Consider the following 27,714-nt stretch of genomic DNA (forward strand, 5'->3'; position numbering starts at 1 on the left):
GAATATGGGCTTACGTCACAAGAGATCTTGTGCATGCAGAGGACTGGCAAGTTGCCCAGTGCCTGTTGCCTGCTAAAGGCCATTCATTGCATGGCCTAGGCCTATCTGCTTGCCCAGGAGATGAAAGAATAGCTCCTTACCTCTCCAAAGCCTCCTTTGCCTAGTACTCGGAATTCGTCAAAGAGCTTCTCGTTTATAGGTTGCCGCTCAAAGCCTTTCCATTGCACAAACTTATCAAAGAATGGGCTAGTCTGGAAGTCATCAAAGGGTTTCCCCTTGAGATAGGCCTTTGTCTCTTCCCTGGCTGATAATGTGACTTTTTCAAAATCATCCTTGCTAGCTGCCTGGCACTTGCTTGACAAGTCTGCACTGAGAAATTTCAGGTAGCTGTTGCTGCAATTCTTCAAGTACATGTTGACTATGCCTTCTAGGTAGCTGTCCTTGATGTGGTCCTCTGCCAGCTCCCAAGCAACCACTTCGTCCAAAAACTCTCTGGCCTTCAGGTACTCAGGCACCGTTTCCAAGAATTCCCGGAAAAAACTCTTGCCAATGGGCTGTTGCTCGCAAATGGACTCGTAATCCATAGTCATCGACTTTTTGATCTCCGCACATTCCTCAATCTTGGGCAGAGCTAGGTTCCTGCGTCTTTTTTGCATCTCCTTGGCATCCACATCGCCGCTTTTCCTGGCCTCAAGGTATGCCGTGTTGGCGATCAGGTTATCCAGTCCCCCCATGTCACACATCTTGGCGATGTACTAGGGTGGCAGAGCCTCACTGGGGCAAGAACACTGGCTTGCCTTGGGATGGCTGCCTTGGTATGGCTTTCCCTGCGCCACTGCCTGAGTGTAAGTGCAGGCTACAAACACATGTTAGGGAGACCGACTACTTTAGCATTAAATACCTCTCAAGGATTTTCACTAAGTACCTTTAGGTGTATGTACCATTTGTGGAAAGTGGCTGGTAAGAGGTTTCTCTCTAAGGAGCTTTGGGTTTGCTATCTATAGCTAAATGGATGACAGCCCAGGAGAACCTCATCACGGCTGCCACAACTATCTGGTGTACATTTCTCAACTCAGCTCCTACTCTTCCTCACACAGGCCTGAGACCACTCTGACCTCAGTTTCAACCCCAGGTCCATAGAAAACACATGGCATCATGCCCTTTCAGAGAGCTGATATGTTTTCCTGCCCACCATCCCTGGTACCTTGATTCTCCAAAGCACGTCCACCATGTCTGCAGGCTCTGAAACTGGCTTTTTAAAAGGGGATTTGAGATTTTCTGTGTTTTGCAGTGCTTCAAAAGAAAACATTCAGCAAAAACGACAGCTATCTTCGGAACCACATAATTATTTGAAGTGGCAAGTTGAGAAGGAAGTATCAAAGGCTTTAGTCAGATTTCTTTTAAAATACACCATTCAGTCCTAGAGTGAAAATCTACCTCAACATACAGATAGATGCCATCCAGGGAAATAACAGTATTGTGAGCTGCACTTTTATACTGCACAAAATCTTCGTTGTTGTCATGGCACAGCTCCCTCTGAAGGAACCCAAATCGGCTTAGACAAAGAGCAAGCGAAGAATAATTGATGCTCTAAAAATAAGGATGATCCCATGTACAATCAGAACAAGAGAGTCTGTTTCCTTCACAACATGGCAAAAGTTGATTCTCATTTCCAAAATATAACTCGGGTGTCACAATTCTGGCTCCTGAAATTGAAAAGCCCACTTGAAACTAAGTTTTTACTTCAGTTCTTCCGTGATTCTGACAGAACTAATGGGATTACAATGGGAGCTGGCAGTGACCCCTATATTTAGATGTCCTAACACTTCTTTACAAAGGATTGCTGTGATTTATTTTAATAACTCTCACACCTCCAGTGCTGGGGAGCAGAGAGGGGAGGGGTCACACTCCAATTGTCCCAAGGGGTCAGTATGCACAGTAGGACCAGCCTTTGCTGTGTTCCAGTTAGAAGAAGAAAACATTTTCAAAGGTCGTTTTTCCTGTTCTCATTTGCATTTATCAGGCACACTGTGGTGATCTGTCTAAGCAAATTACAAATCCCAATGCAGTCTCAGGCATGTAGCCAAAACAACCATACATTCATAAGGCTTGCCAGTGGACATACAGCTCCTGAAACATGATTTCTGCTCAGGCACACTTTGTACTATATTTTTGTAGCAGAAACTGGAACAAAGTTTGTAAATTAATTAATACCACTTCAAAACTAGTCAGTAGCTCAGAGGTTCAGACCAATTCCAAAACAACCCTATAAAGACCAAATTTGTTCATACTTATGAAGCTTGACTTACTTTTGATCAATAGTTAAACTGAATAGTTTCCTGTATATTTGTAGTGAAGTGTTCATCTTGTGGCATCCAGGATCATTTGAGATACATGTAGAAGATGGCAGTAGGGAACGGGGGCTCAGAGGCTTTGTAAGCAGCATGGAAGCCCTCAAGGGCATCATTGTGCCCATGGGCACCCCAATGGCAAACAATCAGGGGGCAGCCAGTAAGTTCCACCACTGCTTAGACTTGTGCCTACTTGATCCAGGTTTATGTAAAGAATACAATTTTGCACATCTCAATTCTTATGGGGGGGAATGTGTTCTTCAGAAGTTTATAGCAAATGGTAGCAGCTTTCATGAGATTGAACTGTTGTAGAAGTGAGACAGAAAGTTGGTTTATGAAACTGCAGTTTTGAACTCAAGTCCATGCAAGGATGGAAACCTCAACCTTCATTTAAGCTACTCAGCAGGGGCTGGTATTCTAAGCCTGGATTTGTATGAATGGTGAAATGGTTCATTCAAGGTTGAAGTGGGTGCCAGAAAATAAAATGGCTGTTTCAGCACTGTTTTCAGTATTTTAAATGCTGCAGGTTAAACTCACTTAAGTTTCTGAAACCAACGAGATTTAAAGGAGCTCAGTCTAAATAAATAAATACATACTGTAGGTCACATGGAGTCAATATTACTGCCTGGTTTTTCCCATTATCTGAAGCTCCTCTTGGGCTATCTATCTGGAAAGATAAGATATACTCACATTGGTCTCATCTTGATTATAATTAAGAACAGGATTTGCTTATTTGTTTGCTAAGGAGGTGGGAGGGCAAATATGTAATAAATGATTATCATGATCCAAAGGGCTACATGTGAAATGCACTGGGGTTCTCCTGTACCTCCCCTTTCCACAACAACCTGTCCTGCTATCCACAAAGTGTTTCTGAAGGTTAAGGGGACCGTCTGGCATAGGAATTGTTGCACTGCAATGGGACATAGCCAGAAGGGGAAAATTCATACACATGCAGGTATCTGGATCCTGGCTTATTTTTTTTTGGGGGGGGGGGTTTACATATACTATAGAGCAGCAATTATTTGCTAACTATCAGTCATTTTGGGACGTGGGTAGCACTGTGGGTTAAACCACAGAGCCTAGGACTTGCCGATCAGAAGGTCGGCGGTTCGAATCCCCGCGACGGGGTGAGCTCCCGTTGCTCGGTCCCAGCTCCTGCCCACCTAGCAGTTCGAAAGCATGTCAAAGTGCAAGTAGATAAATAGGTACCGCTCCGGTGGGAAGGTAAACGGTGTTTCCGTGTTTTGCTCTGGTTTGCCAGAAGCGACTTAGTCATGCTGGCCACATGACCAGGAAGCTGAACGCCGGCTCCCTCAGCCAATAAAGCGAGATGTGCGCCGCAACCCCAGAGTCAGTCACGACTGAACCTAATGGTCAGGGGTCCCTTTACCTTTACCAGTCATTTCTGTTAGTCTTCAACTAACAAGACTTTTTAATGTTTGCATTTTCAGTTATATTGCTTTACAGAAGAAAACAACCCGAGCACTTCACAGGGTAAAAGGTTCAAGAGTGTTGGAGAAAGGGCCATAGGTCAAGCAGTGCCTCTGCTTTGCATGCATAAGGTCCCAGGTTCAATCTCAAGGTAGGGCTGGGAGAGACTCCTGCCTGAAACCCTGCAGTGCCGCTACCAGTAAGTGTAGGCAATACTGAACTAGACATAGACCAAGGCTCTCACTTTGTATAAAGTAGCTTCCTATGTTCTTATGAGAAATCTGTGAGAAATACATATTTAAAAATATCAATTTTAACCTTATTAGTGTTAAAGTAACAAATATTTATAAATGCCTAAAGGAAATACTTTATCTTAATGAAAGAAAACAAAAAAGCAAAAACAAATGCATTGCCAACAACTATTTATTTCAGTTGAATTCCTCAGTTCAGACAAAAATAAGTGGCATTTCTAGCTGGAACTGCTTTGAACATAGATAACTGTGGGCCTCATAAGTTCCAAAGCATTCCTAAACAAATGTATAGAGTTCACACTAAATGTTTAGATACATTCTTCAACGCTGTGTATCTAATGTTTTTGATGAAACCACGCTGATCCCACAGACCAACACAAAGATTTCAAATCCAACTCCTTAAAACCTGTGTTAACTAAATAAATAAAATGGACTCTCCCATATTGTGAATGCTCCCCTTGTTCATGGGGGAATATGCCTTTGGTTGCACATCATTCCAAAGAAGTCCAAAGAAGAACTGCCAGTGCTTTTATTTGCCTATTCTCTGAACCACCCAGTCCTGTTGGCAGAGGGGGCAGCGGTTGTTCTGTTTCACCCACAGTGACATGCAGCAGTTGTGGAAGGAATGATTACACTCTCCCCAGACCACTGAAAGAAAAAGAAGAAGAAAACTAAGCAAGTTAGAAATGGTTAGATCTAATACAAAGTGCTAGCATTTATCTCAATATATATTCAGTATTGATGTAAGACTTTGCTTTTTGTAAACAACTGTACAGTCATGGGAAAAAGAAAGTGACCCTCTTTGAATTCTGTGGTTTTACATATGAAGACGTAGTAACAACCATCTGTTCCTTAGCAGGTCTTAAAATTAGGTAAATATAACCTCAGATATGTCATACACATGACATATCACACCATGTCCTGATTTATTTAACAGAAATAAAGCCAAAATGGAGAAAACATGTGTGAAAAACTAAGTACGTACTTACTGCTTCCATAGAAATTAAGAGGCCAAGTAGCAGACAGGTGCTGCTAATCAAATGTGCTCGCTTAATTGATCATCAGTAAGTGTGCCCAACTCTATGAAAGCCAACGTTTTGGCAGTTTGCTGGTCTGGAGCATTCAGGTGTGTTATAACACAATGCCAATGAGGAAAGATGACACCATGCTCTTAGAGAAGCAAGTGCTGCTGCCCATGAAACTGGGAAAGGTTCTAAGGCCATCTCCAACCAATGTTAAGTCTATCATTCTGCAGTGAGAAAGATTATTCAAAAGTAGAAAACATTCACGACAGTTGCCAATCTTCCCATAAGTGGATGTCTCAGCAAATTCACCCCAAGGTCAGATCCTGCAATGCTCAGAGAAACTGCAAAAAAACCAAGTTATATCTCAGGCCCTACAGGCCTCCGCATGTTAAATATTAAAGTTCATGACAGTACAATAAGAAAAAGAAGGAACAAGTATGGTTGGTTTGAAAGGGTTGCCAGGAGAAAGCCTGTTCTCTCTAAAAAGAACATGGCAGCACGGATTAGGTTTGCAAAGATGCATCTGAACAAACCACAAGATTTCTGGAACAATGTCCTTTGGCCAGGCCAGACCAAAGTGGAGATGTTTGGCCATAATGCACAGCGCCACATTTGGTGGAAACCAAACACAGCATATCATCACAAGCACCTCATACCAACTGTCAAGCACAGTGGTGGAAGGGTGATGCTTTGGGCTTGTTTGGCAGCTACTTGTTTTGCAGGGCTTGGAAACATTGCAGTCATTGAGTCAACCATGAACTTCTCTGTATACCAAAGTATTCTACAGTCAAATGTGAGGCCATCTGCCTGACAGCTGAAACTTGGCTGAAATTGGGTCATGCAATGGGACAAGGATCCTAAGCACACCAGCAAATCTACAACAGAATGGCTGAAAAATAAAAGAATCAAGGTGTTGCAGTGGCCCAGTCAAAGTCCAGACCTCAACACAAGTGAAGTGCTGTGCAGGACCTTAAGAGAGCTGTGCATCAACAAATGCCAGCAAACCTCAATGAATTGAAGCAACGTTGTAAATAAGAAAGGACCAAAATTCCTCTGCAATGATGTGAGATACTGATAAAGTCCTACAGAAAATGATTACTTCAAGTTATTGCTGCTAAAGGTAGTTCTACAAGCAATTTAATCATTAGGTGTACTTAGTTTTATGCACATAGCTTTTCCATTTCATCTGAGGTTGTATTTACCTAATTTTAAGACCTGCTAAGGAACAGATTAGTGATGTATGGAAGTGAAAGCTGGACCATAAAGAAGGCTGATCGCCGAAGAATTGATGCTTTTGAATTATGGTGCTGGAGGAGACTCTTGAGAGTCCCATGGACTGCAAGAAGATCAAACCTATCCATTCTGAAGGAAATCAGCCCTGAGTGCTCCCTGGAAGGACTGATCATGAAGCTAAGGCTCCAATACTTTGGCCACCTCATGAGAAGAGAAGACTCCCAGGAAAAGACCCTGATGTTGGGAAAGATGGAGGGCACAAGAAGAAGGGGACAACAGAGGACGAGATGGTTGGATAGTGTTCTCGAAGCTGCCAGCATGAGTTTGAGCAGACTGCGGGAGGCAGTGGAAGACAGAAGTGCCTGGCGTGCTCTGGTCCATGGGGTCACGAAAAGAGTCGGACACGACTAAACGACTAAACAACAACAACAAGGAACAGATGATTGTTATTATGTCTTCATATGTAAAACCACATAATTCAAAGAGGGTGCACTTTCTTTTTCCCATCACTGTAGCTATCCTCCAAAGCAGTGTCTTCCAAATATAATGAAATACCTTTTTTTCTTGAACAGCAGGCGTTCATGCCACCCAGCATGACACAGAATGGTTTGGGATATAGCCTTGGAATGGTGGGCTAAATCTACTTGTTCAAGGAAAGAAGCCAGGAGTCTGACTGAGCATGTGAGAATTTGGGTGTGCCAAAGTAGTTCAAAGTCTAAGACTTTATAGAACATGAAGAATTGTTGTCTAAGCTTATTAGCATTTCTTACTCAAATACTTCACTTTTACAGATTTTGCTATCAGCACCATTCAAAAGCTATTATTATTGTGTGGAGACCATCCAAAATATACTTCCAGAATACCAGGCAGAACCTGCACTGTTTGCTTTTAAAAGCTACGGTATAAATTTTTATGTTAAAATTAAGTATTGCAAATTTATTCTATGTGAAGATTTCAACTCAGTATCACTTTTCATGTTCTTGGTTAATGCATTTTAGTAGTTGATAGTGCTTTGCTACAAAAATTACCAAGTGCTTAAGTGCAAAATATCAGACTCAGTACTTTCTACATCTACAGTATTTTAAAAGCAAGCTCAGTCTGGAATACATACAAATAAGTGGTGGTAAGAATTCAACTTTTTAATGCCCATTTTATTAAAAAGCACAATACAAAAACAGCACCCTTGAAACTTCAAAAACAGCAAGTAAAAGATTTCTTTCAACAAACCATTTTTATGAAAAATGCCTGAAGATACAACAGACCTCACCAAATCAAATGTTTTAGCTTATGTAACTAGTATTTCATGGTTACATACCCACACATAAAAGACAAATTGCAGATTTCCTATGGCCAAGTATTTTATACAAATGTATGTCATTTTACATTAATGAAGCTTTCCTGAATTTTATTGCACAAAAATAAGAGCTATTTAGCTGAAACTTTAAAAAGCACCCCACTAAGAAAAAGCCTTTGGTTGAATAACAAGAGAATGAAATCACAACATACCAACACAATCTTCTTGTTTGTTTTCAGCTTGACATCTAAGGCAGGCATCTAGATGTAAACAAGGACAAGACTAAGTATGATGTTCAGAAAGCAGCTCTGAAAAGTGTGTTTCCAAAGCATCTAGTCACTGACAAACATTTAATGGTGCGTGCATACTGTGTCATATAATCTAAGCACCTCAAGATCATTAGTCTAAAACTTACCCTAATACATGACCTTCCACTAACTCAGCCACTTCCACACCACAAAAGCTTGGCTCTTCCAACTTACTTTAGAAAATTTAGGGTTCACACTGATAATTAATAGTTTGCTTTCTTTGTGATCTCATCTTTGTCTGAAGGACTATGTGGAGAAATGTAGTGAACAATCCAGTAGTAAATTAATTCACTGTGTAGTAATTCCTCTTCCTAACACACCATTTCTTAGAAGAAGGCCCTGGAGCAAATACACTGAGTTAGCTCAGTTGGTAGAGCATGAAACGCTTAATCTCAGGGTTGAGGATTTGATCCCCATGAGCCCCCTAAAGATTCCTGCATTGGCAGAGGGGATTGAACTAAATGATCATCTTGACACATTCCAACTCTACAAATCTATGATATTCCGTGCAGACAGTATGCCTCTGTGTGAGGTACACTGGACTGCTTTGGGAAATTGGCCCCCAAACACAGCCACATTGTTACTTCTATGGTTACTACAAAAACACCTCAAATGGAAGAAAATGTAACTGGAGGATATCAATTCGTAAACATTTCGGAAACAACTCCACAGTGTTTCATTCCTGTCACCCAGATGTGTAATTTAAGCATACATATGATAAAAGAAAAATTAAAACTGCTTCTGGTGAAAAGATAAATGGGCATTCTACCAATTTAGGGAGCCAATTGTCCACCGGCACTGGTCACAGAGAAAGCTTAGCTTTACCAGTGCTGCCCTTAGGCCAGAAAGGGAGTGGGATGTGCCACCATGAAAACGGATACAGCACAAAGATGCTCAAAGTCAGAGACAGCATCCTTTTATTACAGACGCATTAAATCACATATATCTTCAGGAACAACAGCAAATAGGAAAAGAGGACTTGTAAAAATGCACTGAAGGATAGGAAATATCCTTCATAAGGGCAATATTTGGTTACCAAATGGGAAAACCAGCCAATTCATTTATTTTGCACAAGCTTACTCATGGGTATGCACATTGTAACGAATCTTACTGCATTCCCATGGTGATATCTTCTGAAGTGAATACATAAAAGACTTGTTAACGTCCAGGCATAACCTTTCATAATCTTATCCTGAACAGAATCATCGAGTCTATCCAGAGAGTCTTATGAAAAAGAGGAAAGGCAGTGGTGGTGGTTTGCTTCCTCAGTTAAAACCTCGGGATCCTAGGATCGAAAAGGAGCAAGCAGCATGTTCTTCTCTTTAAAACAAAGAATAGAAATGCTCCAACCATTTTTATTTTAGGTCTCTCATTGTCTACAGCGGCCTAGATGCTCTCTCAGGGGCAAGGCCCCATACGTGAGCATAGGAAAGCAGCCAGGAGCCTCTCCTCTGGCCCAAGGGTGGGGAAGGGGCGCAGGGCAGGCCTTATCTCATCAAGGCCCATGTTTAGGCACAGTTTAGAGTTGCCGGTAGCGTCGGCAGGGCTTCCTGAAGCAGCAGACGAAAAGGCCCGTTCCCCCTCCCTCCTACCCGGGGGGAGGAAACGCCGGCGCCCTGCGGCCTTCGCAAAAAAACACGAGAAAATTAAACACTAATATTGGGGGGTGAGAAGAGACACTTCAGGAACCCCTCACGGGGAGGAGACGAGGCCCAGCCCGGCCCAACCCCGCCCAGGGCGCCTGAGAGAGGACGGAGGAGGCCGCCGCCGCCGCCTCCGGAGCGAGGCCTTTGTTCCGGGGCCCGGCTTTCGCCGCTCCCTCGTCTTACCCATGACCTGCACCCGGCAGATGGCGCAGGTGTCGCACTCGACGTCCCAGCTCCACATGGCCACGGCGTTCCACTTCTTCAGCGAGAACATCTTGTCGACGCCGCCCGACTTCGAGCCCGAGAAACCCGCGTGAGGAGCCGAGACACCCGGCTCGTCCCCGTCCTCCACGTCGGCCATGGCTGGGGGCGGCAGGAGGCGGCGGCGGCGGAGGCAGCAGATGCTCGCTTCACCGCCCGCCTGGCTCCCCGAGCGGCGGAGCGGAGCTCTACCACCACCCAGCGGTGGCGAGAGGGCTGAGGCCTAACGCGGGACGGGGCCTGAGCTCTGTGCGGGGTCGATTTGTAAGCCTCACCGCAGAAACATGGGGGGGGGGTGTCTTGTGCCACAGGCGCAAAATCCTCCGTTATAGCCCGTGTTAAATAAGCAGGGAAACGTGCCGCCGTCTCCAGCTTTTGTACTGTATATGCACAACTGCAGTGTCGGATTTATGTATTAGCTAAACAAGCTATAGCCCCACTCTCTTGATTTAAAGAGGGGGAAAAAACCCCTGGATGTACATTTCCAAAATATAAGATAAAAAGCAAATAAAATAAAACCTACATACAGCAATAGTGTTTTGTATGGACGTATGAGGTCCATAAATTATCATACAGCATATATTCAACACAAAAAAAACCATCGACAATTTGTTGTTGACAAAAGACAGCTGGACATATAAAGGGCCCCATTACTTTCAGTAGCCTAGGGCCTCATCAAACCTAAATCCGTCCCTGAGCTGCTTACATATATGTATGGAAAAAGAGGGTGCATCCTTTTACCACGAGACCAGTGTGTTGCCAAGTTTATTTACTCTGTGTAATGCATTTATAGCCTTTTTCTCCAAGGAGCTCAAGGTGGCGGACAAGGTGGTTATCCCCCCATCTCATTTAATCCAAACAACAACCCTATGAGGTAGGTTAGGCTGAGAGGCAGTGACTGGCCCAAGGTCACCCAGTTGGTTTCACAGCCCAGTCGAGATATGAACTTAAGAGATCTGAAGACCACTTAAGTGGCTGCTTGTGTGTACGGTGCCAGTAAAGCAGGAGGTTATGTTTTGCTTTGAGACTAAGGACAGGAAACTTCTCCTTTTCAAAATTCTGCCATAATTTGTTATATTTCCGGTGTACCTCTGAAAGTCTGAGTTTTGCTTGGAAGAATTCACCTTTTCACAGCTGTTTCACACTAGGTCAAAATTTTCATTGAGCTATCCCATCATGACCCCAGTATCTTTTTATGATTAGGCACTGACAGTTCTAGCTCCATAAGTGTATATCTGAACTTATTCATTTATAGATGATCTGTGAATGACATACATCTCCAAATAGCAATGAAAATCAAAGAAGAAGAAATCATACAAATGTAAGTTGTACTACCAGGAAGGTGTTTTTTTTTTTTTGCAGTTGCATACTTTTAATCCAATAAAATGGAAGTGGTTGTAAATAGTTATAAAGTAGTATAAACCGTCTTTGTAGTATTTCAAAGATTAGAACATCATGTAAATTGCTGAAGTATGTTAACCTCTTTGAACCTAATTTCTGCAGGAGGCAAATCCAGACTTCATCACTTGGTTTTCTGTAAAATACAAAACAAAACACATCTCAGAAGATTCCAATAAGAAGCAACGGTATGTGGAATAAACGAAAGTAGCTGCATACTAAGGTCTAACACACCGATCCAACAAGAGGAAGTGTACACACAAGTCATGGTCTCTCCTTCCTTGAAGGTTTTTAAGCAGGTATTAGATGGCCATCAGTCATGTATGATCTCGTTAAGATTCCTGCATTGCAGGGGGTTGAACTAGATGAGCCCTGGGATCCCTTTGAACTCTACAGTTCTGTGATTCGAAGCGGATACTCTCCAGGCATTTCTCTCACCTTAAGAGCCCAGTCCAGGAATGGGGGTTCCATGTGTACAATCCCAGTCTGGACAACTAGGGCAGTGCCCTTCATAATGTCCTATTAAATTACATGAGTGGGACCAATAGAAAAAATGGGGTTGGGGAGTGGCGAAATCTACCATACACTGCCCTGCCTCTGCCCCACCAGGCTTAATGGAGACCAGCTGCCACACTCAGGTTGTCATCACTATCATCAGTCATTGTTCCGTTGGAAAAAGGAGGACCAACCTGATCTAGCCATCTACACCCTCTTCCCACCATTTCCACACATCCTTAGCTCCTGGATCCAACTTTTTAGCCTGGAGAAATTGTTACATGATGACCACAGTGCAGAAGACAGATCAGGATGGTTGGCTCTCAGTCCAAGCCATATGACTCTAGAGGCCCTTGCTGCCTCAATTCTCAGAGGCAGCCAGGAGAAATGGCTGCAAATGAGAGTTCTGGGAGAGGGGAAGCCAAACGGCAGTTGTTACCAATTAAGCAGATGGAATGAACATTACTCTTACAACTCTCTTGGATGGCACTATATGGAATGGCCACCAATGGATTATTCCACTCAGTGCAACTCATTACTGTGGAAAGAATTTCAGAAAATAAACACGATCTTTTACCAGTTTACCTTTAGTTCTGAGACTTGACACACAGAATTTTGTTCCTTTCCCTTCCTCCCATGGTTTGCAGCTCTCCAACAATTACTTGTTACTTAAGATTGTGGGATCAAGGTATATCTATACTTTGGGGGAAGACTGCAGTATTTCTATTATGCTGATGACAGTACAGTCCATGAAGGTCTTATTTATCTTCATTTGTCATTAGTACAGTAACCTTGTTTCTAAGCAAACAGCAGCATCTCAGTACATCTTTGTATTAACAAAGGCAAGAGCTTTATTAGTGGTGTCCTGGCAATGGGATGCCCTTTCTAAAGAGACCTGGTGCCTATGCTACAATCCTTTCAGTGCCAGGCAGCAATATGATTCATGCAAGCATTTTAACTTGTTAGAATGTTAGCTTTAAGGATTTTTATCTATTGTTTGATTATTGTATTTGTACTGTGAAACAATGGGTTCTGTACCACCCCAAAATCTTCAATAGGACAAATGTGGCATATACATTAAATGGTGTGTGTGTGTTAATATGTATAAATAGATAAGGAAATAATAAATTATTGCACCTTTTTCTTCCTCTTTTTTGCTGTTTTTGAACAATTCTTGAAAATTTCCCTGAAGGTCATTGATGACATCTGGGGTGTTACCTCAATGTTTATGTGTGGCATTTTGTCTATAGAAACAAATATTATAATAATAATAATAATAATAATAATAATAATAATAATAATAATAATTAATAATAATATTCAGTCAATCAGTCAGTTTACACAAAAGACAGTATACCGTAAACAATCATAAATACTCATAACCATGAAGACCATTTAATTGTGAGCTATGAAGACTTGTCTGCACATAAGTTTTCATCCCTGGGTGATGACAGAGTCTGACCGTATGGATCAGGGAAAGCCTACACATAAAGATAAGCCATTACAAATAACTTTCAATTCTTTCTTGGGTTGTCACTATCACAGGGATCAGTATTTGGTTAAATGAGAGAAAGTTCCAAATGGGATAGGTCTGAGCAAAGAAGATATTATGGTGCAATCCTATGTATATTTGCTCAGAATAGTTGCCCTTGGTTCATTCGAGCTTATTCCAACATAGTTGTGCAGTATCAACACATGTACAGTGGTACCTCAGGTTAAGAACTTAATTCGTTCCGGAGGTCCGTTGTTAACCTGAAACTCTTCTTAACCTGAGGTACCACTTTAGCTAATGGGGCCTCCTGCACTGCCGCTGCTTGATTTCTGTTCTCATCCTGAAACAGAGTTATTAACCCAAGGTACTATTTCTGGGTTAGCGGAGTCCGTAACCTGAAGCATCTGTAACCTGAAGCGTCTGTAACCCAATGTACCACTGTATAAGCTGGCAAATCTAAAGGCTTATTGACTGGAATTATCCCACCTTTCTTTCGGTCCTTAAGAGCTTCCAATATGTTGATTGCACTTTGTTCTCCTATAGCATTGCCATCGATATCAACTTCTACTAGATGGTCAGAGTACCTGATTAGACTATAATAGAAAATATTAACAATGAACATTGTTCCACAGTTCCACAGTACCATAAATGACAGGAGAGAGTGATTCCATGTCCTGTTAGTTGCCTTACCTAGTCAACAGCTGCACAAACTCTCTGAGGTTTTCTTCTGTTTGGCGAAACCTTCCATCTATGGCATTATCAGCCAAATGCAGCCTAGCTAACCATGGGCCAGGGTCAGGTTTCTTATGTTTTTTCTTTGAGACTGCAAATCGTAAGCACATAATTATTATTTCTGATACAGTGAAGATTGGCAACTTCAGGTTACTCTGCATCCAGTACGGCTAGTTTTTGAAGCTGCATTCACATGACGTAAACTACCATCTGTATCAATTCTGTAGCTCGTTGACAAATTTGATGTGTTTTTTTCTCAAACCAGCTTCAACTAGAAAACTGGATGAAGAGTAAGTGTTAACATTTATCTGTCTTATTGTACCTTTCCGTTTCTTTTTCTTCCTACTATTTTCCATTGTAGTAGGACTATTTGTCTTCGAAGCAGTGTTCAGATTCGCAACTTTTGAGTCAAGATCTGCATCTTTGTTGGCTGCTGAAAATGAAAAGCCAGCAAGTTTAAATTTTGTTGTTACGATTTCCCGCAGGCCCTCCTGAAAGATGCTCAGCATCCAAATGAACACAGCTACCCTGCCTGAATTGTGCTCTCTGAGCTCCTGGCTGTTGAGTTATATGAGTCAGTTTTAAATACGCCTGTAATCAAGCATTGCCACAGTTATGCTGTGGGGTGGGGTAGAGGGGAGATGCTTCTATAACTGCTTCGACTGCCCAAATCCAATTAAAGAACTGCTTGAGTTAACTCCAAGCCTATAAACCTGATCCTTCAAAACATCTGCATGACCGCATCATTAGGAATCTCTGATTCATGCAGCAGCCTCCTAACCATCAGCACATTTTGCTGTTTGCAGACATCACTATCAAAGCACAGGCTGAAGGACTTCGCCCTATTGCTTCCTGCACTGCTCTTTATATCCGAAATCAAGTCAAACTATACAGAACTGCCCCTTTTCTCCAGAAGCGTTGCAGACAATCATGGGATTGCAACAAAAGACTGGTATTTCCACACTTAGGCTCCTCAGCTAGGATGCCTTCTTTACATGTCTTTTGTTTTAACTGACCTCTCCCAGAGCCAGTTCCACTGGCTGCTGCTTGTGGGTTTGCTTTGTAGCTCTGCAGCTTTCCCTCCATTTTCAGTAAATCCATGATGTTCCCTTTCTCTTTGTTCTATAGTAAGCTTGGATCCTAGAGCAATAGGCAAGTAGGATCCTAGAATGCAACAACTGATTGGCCTGCAGGAAAAGACCAATCAGGCTCCAGGAAGGAAGCAGAATCAGCCAGTCAGACGGGACTCATTGTGTAAATAACGTATATAAAAGCTTGAGGTTTGGGGGGCAACTCATTCACTGTTTTACAAGCTTCAATAAAGAGAATGAAATCACTACAGGACTCAGAGTATATTTCACTCATATTTTTAAAACTAAAACAATGGGAGGTTCTTGTAGAGTTTTCACCATCCATTCATTCCCTGTCAAAGCCAGACCTGAGAGATGTGCAATAGCTTGTGCAGAACATCGGTTTGTGCTTTCATGCTGCACACAGTTCTGGACACGAACCTCAAGAACCACCAAAGATTAGCTTCCATATATACGTTATATGCATTGCTCTCCAAAGCCTGAGTAGATCCTTGAAACAATGGCAACTGATTGAAGATGAAACTTTTTTGAAACTCAGTTTCTATTCCTCCTGTTTGTTCTTTTCACTATTTTTCATATAGACCCGTCTTAAAAACAGCCCAAGAAAATGCATGGCCATAATGAACTTTGTCCTGTTTGTATTGTTTTTAGTGGAGTTTTGCCTAGAGCTGAAATATGTAAATGCTTGAGTTGTTTTAAAAATAGCAAATCATACCATTTAATTTTAACATTTAGAAGGTTGAAATCCTATACACACACTTATGTGCAAGTCCCATAGAAGTCAATGGAACTTACTATGTTACAGGATTGCAATGCAAGTTGCGTGAGTGAATTGCCCCAAAGGCAATCCTACCTTCAAGACTGAGTTGAGCATTTGCTTTTTTTACTTGTCCAATGCTTTCTTCAAACTCTGCTATTGGTCTGAGGAGTTCTATGGCACCCAAACATTGCAAGTGATTACCATTCAGGAACAAGTTGCTGCAATAAACAATTTAAAATGATTTCACAGACAATGGTTAAAAAGAATATTAAGTGTTATTTCAACATATTTTCTTGTTTTTAGAAGCAGATTTTTCCCCATTACAGAAATTTTAAACAAAACAGAAAACACTTATTTAGTCTATTTACAAGATATATAGCAATAAAAATGTTAAAGCAGTAACATCAACAAAAACAGCACAAGCAGAATAAAAACACTCTAAAACAGCACAAGCAGAATAAAACAACAAAAACAGCACAAGCAGAATAAAAACACTCTAAAACAGTTAAAACCCAGCTCTAAATCAATCAATCAATCAATCAAAACATACCAAATGGCAGTTTGGACTACAAGAGTTGCTAATGTTAATCCACTTTTGGGCCCTAAATCACAGTAGCAGAGGCTCAGAGTTAAAAGCTTTCTATTCCCATCTAATCCATCAGTAAGTCTATTGACACAGTTATCACCACATCTGTAAAGAAAATAATAAATTAGGTAGACAACAGTTTAAAAGAAGGCTGTTTATTCCTACCTTAAACATATAGTTATTTAGCCAGTATTCTAGTATTGTACATAGGTTTGATTCTAATTGAAGCAAGTCATTTAGACACATTCCTGGAAAGACTTAAACTGAAAAAATAAGGGAACAATACACAAAAAGCTGGCATAAAGTAAGCTTGGTATAAATTAAATTGGTGTGAAGTACAACAGATCCAAAAGAGCAGGGCTACTGCTGGCTGAGCCAATATAAGTCCAGCAGAGGGAAAACAAACCTTTAAAATACACCATCCTTTTTGCAATCTTAACTTATGCTGGGTCATCAGGTCACATGACAGAGCTAAATGGGCTTAGGATCCAGCCTAAATCCACCCTCTCTGGTCCCACCTCTGCCATGTCCCCAGAAAGCCCCCTTTTCCTGGGTTTAAGACAAATTACTATTAGCTGGACTTGGTTCAACCAGCTGGTCCTTGAGATTTACCGTACATTACATTACCATCAAGGCTTGTAAGAGATAATTGACTGAATTCAACAACCTGGTTCTATTAACAGAAGCCAGACTCCCATTAGTGCAATGGGGCTTCTTCCCACCAGCTTACCCCCATGCCTCCCCCAAATCTGCTTTGGAGGGTTGGGAGATACCATAGAGTAAGTTGTCCTGCCAGACTTAGCTATGTCCACTTCCCCTCACCTGGGGAAGAACTAGGTAAGAGCTTGTTCTCTTCCAGTCTACCTTCAGCGTGTGAAGAGGTTTGAGCTGGTTGCTCCAGCTCAACTACATCACATGGATATCACAAGCCACTCTTGAGTTCCTATACCAATAATCTAGGAACTCCTACATTGCTTCCACACCTCCTCTTTTCTTTAGGGTGAAGAAGTGAAACTAATAGTTTTTCTTACTTGGAATAATCCAGAACAAGAGAACTCAGACGGCTGTAAGGTAGAGCCATTCCAAGTCTCTCCATGCTCCAAAGGTCTAATACATGATGAGTTATTTCTAATTTGGAAAAGGGGTAGATGGTACGTCCATCCAGTTCTAGCAAGATTGCCTAAAACACAAATAAGAAGAACAAAAATCCAGATTTATCCAAACGATTAACGCTTCTAATTTGAATTCTTTGCGTGCTTTGAAAGTGTTCATACTTAGCTTAGTCCTGCCACACTAAAAGCACAACATTCAACATTCCTGGACACCATAGTTCTGTATTTAACTACATGGTATGAATACGATTTGATGTAATATTTTTCACCCTGATGTCCATTCATCCTACCTTTCTCCAGTGCTAAAAATGTTAATGTACACTCTCTATAGTTTACAAAGAGCTACCATGGAATAACAGTTATTTCTCCACTTGTAGTTCCCTAGATGGTGGCCAACACTCTAGTCAGGGAAGAGGATTAGACTGACGAATCAGATGGCTATATATCAGGCCTGTCCAACAACTCAAAAACTTTGGCTCCCCCCAAAAAGCTCTGGTCAATCCTCCAATGACAATGGGTAGATCACTGCCAGTTTTTTTATGCTGTGAGTAGATCGCAGTCTCTTTGGAATTGGACGAGCCTGCTATAGATCATCTGTCATGGATGCTTTAGCTGAGATTCCTGTATTGCAGAGGATTGGACCAGATGACCAATGGGTCCCTTCCAACTCTACAATTCTATGATTCTATGATCTGTGACACATTGAGGTCTCATGCTTGGGGGTAAGCAGATGTGCATACTCACAGGTGTCTGGTTGAGTCATCAAATTTGCCAGCAACACTGTCCTCTTAGACCCACTCTAACCTACTCACACTTGCATATTGGGCCAGGGCTAGAAAAATGCCATTGGTTTCTCTGGGGTCCAAAAAACACTGTTCAAGTGCCTTTGTTCCTTGCAAAAAAATTTAATTTAGCTGCTTCCAGGTCCAGAGCTAGCAACAAGTGAACTCTTGTCAGCTGGATGGTGAATAAGTTCAGCAACAGCAAATTGTTCCCCACTTAAAAGATCATCCCAAGTGTAAGATGGAATATGGCATCCATAAAAAGGGCTTGGGCATTATGGAGAACTACATTTCCCAAGGTCCCTGGCACCTGGGTTACAGGTGTTGCAGCCTTCAAGCAAGGCTTTTTGTGGTTGTAGCCAGTGGCACGTACAGTATGCTTTGTGGGAAGAGAAGGGAGAAGCTGCAATGGCAGGTGAGTCTCACTTCTCCCACCCTCAATAATACACTGGCTCTCTCCTCCAATGACTGTGAGAAGCTGATGTCTACACTATATTTATTTTATTTTTTTAGTTGGTTGTGAAAGTCTCAGGTTCCTTTACCAATGGCTTGTGTTCAAACTTACAAGGTTTGCAATATCTTGAGGATATAGGTTAATTCCACAGATACAGAGCTCCTTCCCTCGCCGATATCGTTCATCTCGAATAGTCCTCAGTAAAGGAGTGAGATAAACTGGATGCACATTTCTTGATAAGCTCTCTACATTTGTAAGCACAAACTAGAGAAGAAAAAGAAAAGCTTGATAACAATCCTGCCACTAAAACTTTACTGATTCCTTTTATTTTTTTCCTCTTCCCTCAATTTCCTCAACAGAACTTCCAGCATTAATATAAATAGTAGAGGTGACAGAGGGCATCCCTGCCTTGTGCCCTTCATAATCTCAATGTTTTCTGTAACAATACCGTTAATTATCAACCTTGCCTTTTGTTTAAAGTAAATAGCTTCTATTCTATATCATTATGGAATGGGATGTCCCTATTTTCATTGGAGAAATGTTGGAGGGTATGTCTTTGGCATAGGCATCATGTAATATATAATTACTCACACTGCACTAGTGTGTCTTTAGTGCTCTTTCATAATAAAGGAGCCATCAGATGTACAATCTGTATGGTTTAATTTAATGGACTTTTTAGCAAATTGCAGGGACGCGGGTGGCACTGTGGTCTAAACCACAGAGCCTAGGGCTTGCCAATCAGAAGGTCGGCAGTTTGAATCCCCGCGATGGGGGTGAGCTCCCATTATTCAGTCCCAGCTCCTGCCCACCTAGCAGTTCAAAAGCACGTCAAGTGCAAGTAGATAAATACTATTTTTCGCTCTGTAAGACACACCAGACCATAAGACGCACCTAGTTTTTGGAGAAGGAAAACAAGAAAAAGTATTCTGAATCCCAGAAGCCAGAACAGCAAGAGGGATCGCTGCGCAGCGATCCCTCTCGCTGTTCTGGCTTCTGGGATAGCCGCGCGCAGCCTCTTCATGGCAGCGGGATGAAGGCTCCCCCTGCCCTGAAGAGGCTTCACATGGCGGAGCTAGAACAGCGAGAGGGAGTGCTGCGCAGCGATCCCTCTCGCTGTTCTGGCTTCTGGGATAGCTGCGCAGCCTGCATTCGCTTCATAAGACGCACACACATTTCCCCTTACTTTTTAGGAGGGAAAAAGTGCGTCTTACAGAGCGACAAATACGGTAGGTACCGCTCCAGCAGGAAGGTAAACAGCATTTCCGTGTGCTGCTCTGATTCGCCAGAAATGGCTTAGTCATGCTGGCCACATGACCCAGAAGCTGTCTGCAGACAAACGCCAGCTCCCTCGGCCTATAGAGCGAGATGAACGTGCAATCCCAGAATTGTCCACAACTGGACCCTAACGGTAAGGGGTACCTTTACTTTAGCAAATTGCAAATATACAAAGAAAGAAAATAACTTCAGGTTAACCTACCTCAGGAGAGAGGGCGAGATGGCAATAGAGTTGCTAATCAGCTAGAACCATGCTTCCCTCTAAAGGAATAATTTGTTGTTGTTGATTAAAAAATACAGTTGGGGTATAATCCCCAACATCATTTGGTTTTAATTCACAAAGGCACGTCAATTTTTTATTTATAATCCATTCTTACCTTAGTAATGAACATATCATTTGTTACACATTGCTGTAAGTCCTGTTTGATAGTTGGACTGACACAACTTTGGGATGCCGTGCAATGCTTTTCATAAGTTTGCAGGAACTTTTCAAGGATATTCATAGCTAAGCCAGCTTTAGGTTTCGGTTTGCCTTTTAGCTTTGGCATGACTTCTATCCTTGATGTTTTCAGTTGCCACAGAATGTGGACTCTGAAAAAAGAATAGTAGGTTTGAGGAGCAAAGGCAAGAGGTTGTAACTTGTAGGCCTTCCTTAAAGAAATCCATTGTTCTTAAATAGATTAGGCTTCTAGACCAAAATCAGGGAAAGGAACTAGATTCAAGAAAAAAAATAACAAGTCATCTGTCCTGGTATGAGGCTGTGTACACATTTGATATAAATTATATATGTGTGTACTGCAAAAGTTTGTTTTAGGGTATCATGTGATTGATCTCCATACTAGTGATCTGATGAAGCAGATTTTTGAGTCCCCAACAGTCTAATTCAAAGGAGTAGGTGCTAATCCTAAATCTTTTGGTTTTATCCCTCTATGGGGATGTATGGAGAGCGCCTCTGTCAATGTAGTCCCTTTGCCATCCAAGCTAGTGTTCAAAATTCTCCAATGTGTCTAGTCCTTTCAAGGTGTTCCACCCACCAATAGGAATAAGGGATGCAGATGATCCACCAGCTTCATCTCATGGTGTGATGAGTGCCTTGACCAATAGGAGCAGAGGCACACCTCTGACATTGAAGAGGGTTCCCACACAGCAAACACAACTTTTACACAGATACAATAGTAGGAAGCAATAGCTTTCATAAACAGATCCTGTGTTAATGCTGAATTCAGACATATTATTTTGTTGGAGAAAATAATAATTTAATCAAACTGTGTTTTGATTATTCTGTTTTCTTTTGAGTCTATGGCCTAGCTAAACTAAAAGGGCCTGTACCTGTCTTTTACAGTACAGAACTAGCCGCTCTTAGGTACTGTACATAGTGAATGTCTGTTCCAGAACACTGAAAATAATAAACTGTTAGAATCTATGGTGGGCATTGTATGCAGGAAAAGAGAATCAGCTAGGCATGGCAATTGTGATTCATCTTGAATTGTTTTGTAGACTGATGAAAGAGGACATTGGAAGACATTTAATGTACAGGAAAATTAGTCAAAGTCTTAATAAAGAAAGGCACTTGAAAATGATTATATGTAATCACATCATATTATGATGAGGGCTGATCTGAAGAGCAAAATGATTTTGATTGTTTCAGGATGATGGCATTGGCTTGGAACTGTGATCCACTGATCAGTGAAATTAAATGACGTGTGTTGTCTGGAAGTGTATAAAAAACATTGCGTCAGATGTGGTTCTTTGCAGCCTTCACCTTATTTTTGAGGCTGTCCCTGTGTACATTTGTATCTCAATAAAGGCCTATCTTTTCACTTGGAGCCTGCATCCTTTTCCTTTGGGTTTATGTGAGGGCAACCTCCAGTCTAGGAACCCCCCTTTAAACATATCCAACACATTAAATTCCCAAACTCAGTTTACTGCACACAGAAAACTGAAGCAACCCACAAGCGTTTCAGCTGCCATTTGGATTTATTAGCACAATACACCAACCAGGCAGATTTATTCTATACGGCAGCACTGGTTGCCATAGCAATACCAGCCCTGAATCCAAACAGTCTGTGAGTAGGATGTTAGGACTACTGTAACTGCCTCTGTCAACAGACCAGAGCGCATAATTCTGCTACACAGAACACAAAGGCAAACAATTCTGCTTGCCTTTGTGAACCATGTACCAAACATAGGAGCCCCAATTACAACCCAATACAGAGGTAAGTGTGCTTAAGGCCTCAGAAATCAATGGTGCAAGGCTGAAATTACATGCTGAATTAAGTTGCTTGCATCTCCCCATGGTTTTTTCCTCTCCCCTACTGCATACTCATACACAGCTGAGAAGGCTGCAGTCTTCAACATAAGACTGGGATGGGGGTGGGGGTAAATGGTTGATTAAAACTTTCAACTCAGGCCACTTACCAATTCAAAATCTCCCCTTAAGCTGATTTTCATTGTATGTAGGGTGATTTCGAGTAGGGGCTTGATTTTGAGCAGGGGGAGGGAAATGTTGGAGGCGAAATGATAGCAAAATCCCTGTTTCATCCTTTCAGTGCTCATATTTTGCCCTGACTCCATCCACTTGGTGGAGAAAGATGAACACTGGGAAGAGCTACATGGCTGTGACTTGTACATACAGTGGTACCTCGGGTTACATACGCTTCAGGTTACATACGCTTCAGGTTACAGACTCCGCTAACCAAGAAATAGTGCTTCAGGTTAAGAACTTTGCTTCAGGATGAGAACAGAAATCGTGCTCTGGCGGCGTGGCAGCAGCAGGAGGCTCCATTAGCTAAAGTGGTGCTTCAGGTTAAGAACAGTTTCAGGTTAAGTACGGACCTCCGGAACGAATTAAGTACTTAACCCAAGGTACCACTGTATACTTCTCTGCATAGGGCTGGACACTTGGTTTTCAGTATTTGAGTGTTTGACTGGCAATATCGGTTTGCTAGTTCATTTTTTTGCAAAGCTTTTATGCATCTTGGTCATAAATTCAACTTCATTATATGAGAAAACATGGGAAGCCAGTTGTTAACATACTGCTATGAGTTGGGAGTGGCGGCAGTATGCTGAGATTCTTCTGATTCATGGATCCAGCAAGGATTCAAATGGTTGAAACAGCCAGACAGTGTTGCTGGCATCCACCTGTCTTGAGAGGCAATGGAGTGCACCTCTGGGGGCAAAGTCAAACTGCTGCATTAGTGGCACTGAAGTGAGCTCCCTGGGGTGCAAGCCTGGGCAGTGTGTATGGAGTCCCTGGGCTACCCAAATGACAAGAGACACACACCACTCAGCCTTGCTGATGTGGTCCAAAGGAAAGCAGAGCAATACGTTTGGCACCAGTTTAGGTGCAGGAGTTGCTGGAAGGAGGCGTACAAGACACCACCCCACTTTGTGTAGGATTTACCGGTACGCCTTAACCTTTCCTTCTCTTGAAGATATCCTGCAAAGCAGCAGCAGAGGTTTAGGATCAGGGTTTTCCCAGTGGCGTAGCGTGGGTTGTCAGCACCCGGGGCAAGGCAAGTAATTTGCGCCCCCTAACCTGTGGATTTGCGCCCCCTAACCCGTGGATTTGCGCCCCCTAACCCGTGGATTTGTGCCCCCTAACCCCCCAGATGTTGTGCCCGGTGCGGCCGGCCCCCCCTGCACCCTCCACGCTAAGCCACTGGGTTTTCCTTCTCCTAGATGGGCTACCTTCCCAGGTTGACGAGCAAACCTCTTGATAATGGCCCTCAATAATAATAATAATAATAATAATAATAATAATAATAAATTTTATTTATACCCCACCCTCCCCAGCCAAGACCAGGCTCAGGGCGGCTGATACCAAGTATAAAAACAATTGATTGAAATACAACTTAAAAACAAGATTAAAATACAACATTAAAATATGAAAATACAGCCTCATTTCAGTAGGAACTCAAATCAAAAACTTTGGGGGGGATGAAAACGTCAAGTCTTCACCAAGGCCAACTATCGAGACTGGGCCTATGTGGGCCAGAAAAAAGCCAGGCAAGTCCCCAAATAGGAGTTCCATCACATAAGGAGAAAGGAAAAAGGAAAGAGGGGGAGGGGATCTAAATATATAACAAAAGAAGTGCCTCTGTGCCAGACAGCAAATAGGTTGGACAACCTCCTCAACTTGCTGGCAGTTAGAAAACAGACACAACCCAGAGGTGAGTTGTGTGTGTGTGTGTGTGTGTGTGTGTGTGTAAGTTAGAAGTGGAAGGGAGAGACATGCCTGATTTCTGCTTGCATCCAAGGCTGTGGCTATGAGTGAAGAAGCAAGACCCCCTTGGGGTGTTAATGCTGTGAACCCATTCATCGTGGGCTCAGGTTGTATATATGTGTAAATAAACCATATATCATAGAGATAATGCAGTCTCTGCTGGCCTTCATTCCAAAGGAAACATGAACCCTCGATAAGAGCCTGCGACTCCTGGATTTTCGCACCACGTGGAGATAGGGATGGTGTGCAACAATATGAAGAGCTCTGCATCTTCACAAGCTCACAAGCAGGATCTGAGGGGGAAAACCTCATTTGTGATTCCCAGCAACTGGTGCACAGCCTCTGACAGTAGAGACAGAACAGAACCTTAGTAGCCACAGAGCCTTAGTAGAACAGAGCCTTAGTCTTATCCCCATAATTTTATAAAGGTAAAGGTACCCCTGCCCGTACAGGCCAGCCGTGTCCGACTCTAGGGTTGTGCGCCCATCTCACTTAAGAGGCCGGGGGCCAGCGCTGTCTGGAGACACTTCCGGGTCACGTGGCCAGCGTGACGAAGCTGCTCTGGCGAGCCAGCACCAGCGCAGCACACGGAAACGCCATTTACCTTCCCGCTATAAAGCGGTACCTATTTATCTACTTGCACTTAGGTGTGCTTTTGAACTGCTAGGTGGGCAGGAGCTGGGACCGAAAGACGGGAGCTCACCCCGCCACGGGGATTCGAACCGCCGACCATACGATCGGCAAGTCCTAGGCACTGAGGTTTTACCCACAGCACCACCCGCGTCCCTCATAATTTTATAGATCTGACCAAACCTCTGTTTTTCAAAGTCACAATAGACTGGAACTCTATAAAACTCTAGTAAAAGCAGCTGCTGGAAGACTCTAGTGGCTGATTTAATGGAAGATAAAATACACTAAGCAAACCATGGAAATGGGCTCTCTCTCTAAAACACCTGATAAAATCAGCTATAAGAATTGCATATTCACATGTTCTAAAGCACAGAGCCATTTCTAACTCATTATTAATTTGTGTCACTAACTCTGTAATGTGTGTGCCCAAGATTTACTGTTGAAATAATAAATCACTGAAAAGCCCTAAATTGGGACAGGGAGAACACACACACACATACAGACCATCTTCCTTACATTTGCTCCTCGGGCTTTATTCATCATCACTGCTACATGACATAAGAAGGCATGCAAACCATTTCAGCTACTAGGACCTGCTGCTTGGGTACCATGGCTGGCCAGGACTTGCACTCGATAACTTTCTGAGATTGCTGGGGCACAACTCTAGTTCTGCCATGAGGGAAGTAGGGTTCCTGCTCTTGGGTCCAGACAGCTATACTGCACACAGGCAGCTCAGGAATGGGCACAAAATTGCTCCAGTCCTTATTTAGCTATTGGAATGGCCATTATCCAATGAGAATATGGAAGCCATAGCATCTGACAATAAGTGCACTGGCAGGGTTTTATTTTGGGTTGGATTCTGCCGGTCAGTCCTCAGAAGGAAGATGGGGAAAGCTTGGCTTAGTTTGCCCAGTTGGAGGAAGGAATTGTACTTACCCACTTTGGTAAACACACCAAATATTGCAAAGGAGTTGAAGTCTGGCAATTTGTAGGCTTTGTTAATTCTCGGAAGAGTGGGTACAGTGCCCCTCCCACCCATCCCGTTTACCCTTTGGAATTTCTCTCTGAATTTCTCCTGCGCTTCCTACAACTGGAGTGTTTTCAGGTCACCTAGCAACCTTGTGACATGACTGAGGAACAGAGAAAGCTTGTTTTATTTAAAGAGCCAGGATTATCCTGCCTTTCAGCTCATATAACCCTTATTCTTGTCAATTTAATCAGGGATGTCTTAATGATAGAAGAAAGTGAGATGAGATTGAGTGTGCAGAGAAAGGAAAGGATTTATAATTTTATATGAATAATTTTTGTTATTATTTTGTACCTATTTTTTTTACCCCGATCTTGCAGAACACTAAAAAAAAAAATTAACTGAAATGCCATCAAGTTACATTCACAACCAAATTGTCTCCCTTGTTGCCTTAGTTTATGTGCCCTAGCTAAACTATCAAATGTTACAGAAGTATGTATTTGAAAGATGTATGTTAACATTGAACATTGAAGATTACATTTGTAAATCTCAATTTCTTTATTTGTATGTGTAAAAATCAACTTTTACAGGAAAACATTCCTCATAACCAATTATAATAATTAGCATGCAGAAGAAAATTAATCTCACTGACAACCCAACATCAGTTACAGCTTGATATTGTGTTGATGATTCATCATTTACTTCTGTCTGTTTGAAGTAAACATCACACAGACCCAGTTAAGCCACTCTGTTGGAGATGAGGAAACCTCATTTTCTGATGTCCAGCCAAACTCAATCTGGCAATTATATGTAATAAGGAAGGATACCTGAATATTTGATAGTGACAGTATTGTCACATCAGAATATAATAAAGCATCGGGTGATATCCAAGCCACAAATATCTAGACTGTTTCCCAAAACTTTTGAATTTAGCTGCATAATCACAACATAGTGCCTTAATCTCCTAGATAATCTTATGATGTGGTGATTGTATCTCCTTAAGACATGTACTGGTATCAGTTGTATATATCATATGAAATTTCCATGATGATACATGTCATTATATTTCTTAATTCCACCTTCTCATATATGGTAGCCATGTTGGCCCATAAGAAATTATTTTATACACACACACCCATTAGGGCAGTATATATCCCAGACCAGCCAACATCTTACAAAAGAGTGTGCATTTTTTGAGTTCTTCAATGCTTTCCCCCCTAAGGGTAATCAAGGGTACATAGTACTGGCACTTTCTCTCCCCCCATGTTAAAAGTGTGGCACTTACTGTAACAACTTCACACTGAATACCAGCACCGGTTTTTCCTTAAAAAAAAAAAGAGCACTGACCAGATCTCTTCATCAGATGAACTGGCAAAGAAAACAAAGGATGTGGAAGAAAAATGTCTGATGCTTGAGCCAAGGATAGACCTTGCATTTACCGAGTCTTAAGATGCAATGTGGAAGGGGACTGGGCAGGATCCAACATCGGGTGGGTAGACTTCACTTTCCTAGCCCCCCCCAGCCTCCCATGTACCCCAAAATCTGTTTCAGAAGATCCCTCAACCCTTTGGAAATAGATTTTGAGGGCATGCATGAGGGTGGAGGTGAGGACGGTAAAGCCCAATTGCAGAAGCCAGTACTGCTCATGCATGGGCTGTGTCGGATGCAACCCATTCATAAGGGGCCGTTAGGTGAAGTAACCCACTGTGATTCCTATTTTTTTTAATTAAGACACCTACCACACTGCCTGAAATTAACCTTCAGATTTGTTTATTTTAAAACCCTGCCTGTTTTGTCTGTATTCCTGCTTTCTACCAACTAAGAAACTGATATGTTTTGTCCAAGGACGGAGACCCATCTGGGTAACAGCTAGATTCTATATTTTCTAATAATCTTATAAACTGTATGCTTCTTC

The 27,714-nt window shown here is 42.2% G+C and overlaps 3 protein-coding genes across 6 annotated transcripts in view; all 3 read right to left on the reverse strand.

Moving 5' to 3' along the window:
* Positions 1-3,584, reverse strand: part of GRK7 (G protein-coupled receptor kinase 7) — a 44,029-nt gene extending 40,445 nt beyond the window's left edge. The window contains exon 1 of the mRNA XM_081910467.1: positions 141-3,584. Within this exon, the coding sequence (XP_081766593.1) occupies positions 141-743 (603 nt within the window). The 5' untranslated portion in view covers positions 744-3,584. The remainder of the gene's footprint in view (positions 1-140) is intronic.
* A 603-nt stretch (positions 3,585-4,187) lies between these two features.
* Positions 4,188-10,142, reverse strand: RNF7 (ring finger protein 7). Of its 3 annotated transcripts, none has more exons than XM_081910635.1 (3): positions 9,590-10,142; positions 7,798-7,845; positions 4,188-4,681 (listed from the first exon to the last, which is right to left on the reverse strand). In XM_081910635.1, exons 1-2 carry the CDS (start codon positions 9,898-9,900, stop codon positions 7,833-7,835), a joined length of 324 nt encoding a protein of 107 aa, XP_081766761.1. In that variant the 5' UTR covers positions 9,901-10,142; the 3' UTR covers positions 4,188-4,681; positions 7,798-7,832. The 3 variants fall into 3 exon arrangements, with proteins under 3 accessions (XP_081766761.1, XP_081766762.1, XP_081766760.1); XM_081910636.1 differs by having other exon boundaries at positions 9,730-10,066; XM_081910634.1 differs by having other exon boundaries at positions 9,723-9,985.
* A 980-nt stretch (positions 10,143-11,122) lies between these two features.
* LOC309370455 (uncharacterized protein) lies at positions 11,123-25,903 on the reverse strand. Of its 2 annotated transcripts, XM_081912230.1 has the most exons (11): positions 25,769-25,903; positions 20,355-20,568; positions 18,814-18,966; positions 17,386-17,534; positions 16,319-16,459; positions 15,862-15,986; positions 14,240-14,350; positions 13,876-14,008; positions 13,672-13,778; positions 12,831-12,937; positions 11,123-11,334 (listed from the first exon to the last, which is right to left on the reverse strand). In XM_081912230.1, the coding sequence occupies exons 2-11, from the start codon at positions 20,523-20,525 to the stop codon at positions 11,323-11,325; spliced, it is 1,209 nt and encodes a 402-aa protein (XP_081768356.1). In that variant the 5' UTR covers positions 20,526-20,568; positions 25,769-25,903; the 3' UTR covers positions 11,123-11,322. The 2 variants fall into 2 exon arrangements, with proteins under 2 accessions (XP_081768356.1, XP_081768357.1); XM_081912231.1 differs by lacking the exon at positions 16,319-16,459.
* Positions 25,904-27,714: the final 1,811 nt, after the last annotated feature.

This window comes from Podarcis melisellensis, assembly GCF_964234715.1.
Source record: "Podarcis melisellensis genome assembly, chromosome: 5".
In the NCBI taxonomy this organism is placed as follows: domain Eukaryota; kingdom Metazoa; phylum Chordata; class Lepidosauria; order Squamata; family Lacertidae; genus Podarcis; species Podarcis melisellensis.

Excerpts from the sequence above, each read along its gene's own strand:
- RNF7 (XM_081910634.1), bottom strand. The coding sequence starts at position 9,900 with ATGGCCGACGTGGAGGACGGGGACGAGCCGGGTGTCTCGGCTCCTCAC. Across the intron at positions 7,846-9,722 it reads CTGCCGGGTGCAGGTCATGG|ATGCCTGCCTTAGATGTCAA; the intron begins GTAAGACGAGGG and ends GTTTACATCTAG. Across the intron at positions 4,682-7,797 it reads CAAACAAGAAGATTGTGTTG|TGGTCTGGGGAGAGTGTAAT; the intron begins GTATGTTGTGAT and ends TTTTTCTTTCAG.
- LOC309370455 (XM_081912230.1), bottom strand. The coding sequence starts at position 20,525 with ATGCCAAAGCTAAAAGGCAAACCGAAACCTAAAGCTGGCTTAGCTATG. Across the intron at positions 14,009-14,239 it reads GAAGAAAAAGAAACGGAAAG|TCTCAAAGAAAAAACATAAG; the intron begins GTACAATAAGAC and ends TACGATTTGCAG. Across the intron at positions 13,779-13,875 it reads TTTGTGCAGCTGTTGACTAG|TCTAATCAGGTACTCTGACC; the intron begins GTAAGGCAACTA and ends TTTCTATTATAG.